Source organism: Triticum dicoccoides, chromosome 3B (assembly GCF_002162155.2).
Source record: "Triticum dicoccoides isolate Atlit2015 ecotype Zavitan chromosome 3B, WEW_v2.0, whole genome shotgun sequence".
NCBI lineage: Eukaryota > Viridiplantae > Streptophyta > Magnoliopsida > Poales > Poaceae > Triticum > Triticum dicoccoides.
This window is the reverse complement of record NC_041385.1, coordinates 835,434,988-835,437,903: the sequence shown is the minus strand read 5'-3', so window position 1 is coordinate 835,437,903 and position 2,916 is coordinate 835,434,988. Positions and strand designations below refer to the sequence as shown.

The 2,916-nt window shown below is 44.7% G+C and overlaps 1 protein-coding gene across 1 annotated transcript; it reads right to left on the bottom strand.

Annotated features, from left to right (window-relative positions):
- Positions 1-922: 922 nt before the first annotated feature.
- On the bottom strand, positions 923-2,593 carry LOC119280220 (tyrosine decarboxylase-like). Its single transcript, XM_037561147.1, has 3 exons — positions 2,561-2,593; positions 1,293-2,116; positions 923-1,016 (listed from the first exon to the last, which is right to left on the bottom strand). Exons 1-3 carry the CDS (start codon positions 2,591-2,593, stop codon positions 923-925), a joined length of 951 nt encoding a protein of 316 aa, XP_037417044.1.
- Between the last annotated feature and the right edge of the window lie 323 nt (positions 2,594-2,916).

Genomic DNA, 2,916 nt, shown 5'->3' with positions numbered 1-2,916 from the left:
TACCACCTTATCCCCTTCTCCCCAAAATACATATTTGTACATTGTTTTCTACCGAGCTTAATTTGTCATACTAGCCCCAGAAATATTATCTAGTGCTTTTAAGGCCTAGACCATGGCAAATGTTTAAGTGTTCTACGTACATTTTAATGGCTGGACTACGGCAACTTCATGTACTAGATGTTAGATTGTCCGTGAAAGTTTTAATGCCAAGATTAGATCACTTTCTATTAGTATTCCAATAGTAAATATATAGTGCACTATTTGTTTAGGTGATGTTTTCATAAAAGACGTACCTCACCTGTCTGTGTGTGATCCCTTTTGGATGTGTTTTTCATGTTCCAATTTTTTTATTGGAGTGGCAACTAATCCTTGATCTCTTTGGTTTGTTTTACTACATGGACATAATAGTTTTTCCTCACAAGAAGTATACATTCTAAATTAGATTCCATAATTATGTCTAGGTGGAATTAACATTACTAATATTAGGTTAGTCTAGTATTGTATCATGGAAAATCCATATGATTGATATTTTAGAAAGGGATTGACATGGATCACCTATTTCAAACGTGTTATTTTAAGATGGGAAAGGGAGGGAAACAGGGTATGGCCACTTTGGCTCTAATTCTCCTTCTTTTTTGTGTCCTTGCATTTTTTTGTATATTTCTTTACATCTTAGGATATAGGGTAAGTGGTGAATTGTCGAGGAATAGTGTTCCCGATTTCCCCCTTGTTTTAAACGCTCTTATATTAGTTTATGGAGGGAGTATTAATTTTCGTGAGTCGTGCCACCAACTTATTCGGGACCGCAGGACCTTGCAATCAAGTTCATACACAAGTACGTAGTTTAATTATACTTAGAGCTGCATGTTTATTTACCTTACTTAGCCAAGTTGTATGCGCGCTCGAGATAGTAGTCTCCACCTTATTTACGAAGGATTATGATGGCCTGATTCTGCACAACCTTGCATGAATCGCTCACGTGGTGGTCCTCTGTGAGTGTGCTTCCAATGGCACACCTTAGGCTGGCCATAGTGAGGGTAACATAAGTAGTATCATGCACTTGGGACTCGCAAACTTGCTTATGTGACAGGCAATTAAAGAAGAAAGAGATGGACATAGTAACATAGGTAAATACTGTAACATAATAAATGTGATGCTACTATGTGTTATGCATGGCAATAAATGAGACCACATATGATACTAATCTATAATACTATGCACTATAGAGGTAGTAACATAGACTAGTAACATATGCATGTTACTAGTCTAAGTTACTCCCCACTATGACCAGCCTTAGTATGAACATGCCACTTACGTTTGCAGAGCTCATGTATGGGCCCGAGGTGGCAGCGTTCACCTCCTCAAGAACACGACGGTTGAGCCGGTTGGCCGCCTGCTTGTCGGCGCCGCCGAATTTGTCCTGTGACCGGAGCCAGAAGCACACCAGCGCAAACTTCCGGTCTGTCACCACCTCGAACCTTTCGTCGGCCTTGACCATCTTCTCGAACGCCTCGGCCATGCGGACGTGATTGCGGATGTGGTCACGCAGGCCTTTGATGCCGTAGCAGCGGAGCACGAGCCACATCTTAAGCGCGCGGAACCGGCGGGTCAGCGTCATGGTCCAGTCCATGTAGTCGACCACGTTGTGCCCCTCCGATGCCGCGTCCTTGAGGACCAAATCCTGCTCCGGACCGAGCGCCGCCACCATGGCGCTCGGCTTCTTCACCCACATGGCGCAGCAGTCATTGTTGGTGAGGAGCCACTTGTGGGCGTTCATGCTAAACGAGTCGACGTCGTCCACGCCATCGATCACGTGGGTGAACTCCGGGCAGACCAGCGTGGAGCCGTCGTAGGCGGCGTCCATGTGCACCCACACGCCGTGTGGTGTCGTGACAGCGCATAGCTTGCCAATGGGGTCAACGGCGGTCGTCTGGGTCGTCCCCAGCGTCGCGCACAAGAAAAGTGGCACCAGCCCGGCTTCCACGTCAGCCTGCATGGCCGCTTGTAGTTCCGTGGGCGAGAGAGCGAACATGTTGTCATGGCACGTGGGTATGGCGCGGCAGTTGTCACGCAGGAGTATCCAACAAAAAAGTATGGAAAAAAACTTTGCAAGACACTAAAACATCCTAACTAGAATGTGGGAAAAAACATTCAGATTTTTGGGTCCAACAAAAATATACAAAATGAGATTTTTTTCAAATTAAAAAAAAGTATTTTTAGTATTTGTGTTGCACGAAAAAATCTGAATTTTTTTCCCACATTCTAGTTAGAATGTTTTATTCTACTGTAAAGTTTGAAGTTCATATGTTGTTCTATTTGGGAGAAAGAAAAAACACAAAAGTAGTTGCACGAATCGCGATGCAAAAATGAGTGGCTAGATAAGGGGTGTCGTGAAGTCTATGCTCTGTAACATGTTTACCGTCAACTGCGGGAGCTCGACAAAAACAACGACCGCTCTTTGCGGTGTGTCTAGCTCGGCCGAGGCATGCCGTTGCTGAACCAGGTAAAGGTAACTCATCAAAGATAATAAACTCGACTCTTACGAATTATGCCGACGGACTGAACGAATGAACTTGGCAAAGTTTGTGCACATGGCGACAACGACAACTGCTATGTGCTCTGTCCCGGCAGGCCACATTTGCCGAGCTCCTGCGTTCAAAGACTCGGCATAGTTATCGTCAAAAGATTATTTATTTTTCTTTTCATTGGGTGGACAGTTTTGCTGAGATCTGGATGGTAGATACTCATCAAACCTTGACCCTTCGTCTCAACAACAACAACAACAACAAAGCTTTTAGTCCCAAAGAAGTTGGGGTAGGCTAGAGGTGAAACCCATAAGATCTCGCAACCAACTCATGGCTCTGGCACATTGATAGCAAGCTTCCACGCACCCCTGTCCATAGCTAACCCTTTGTC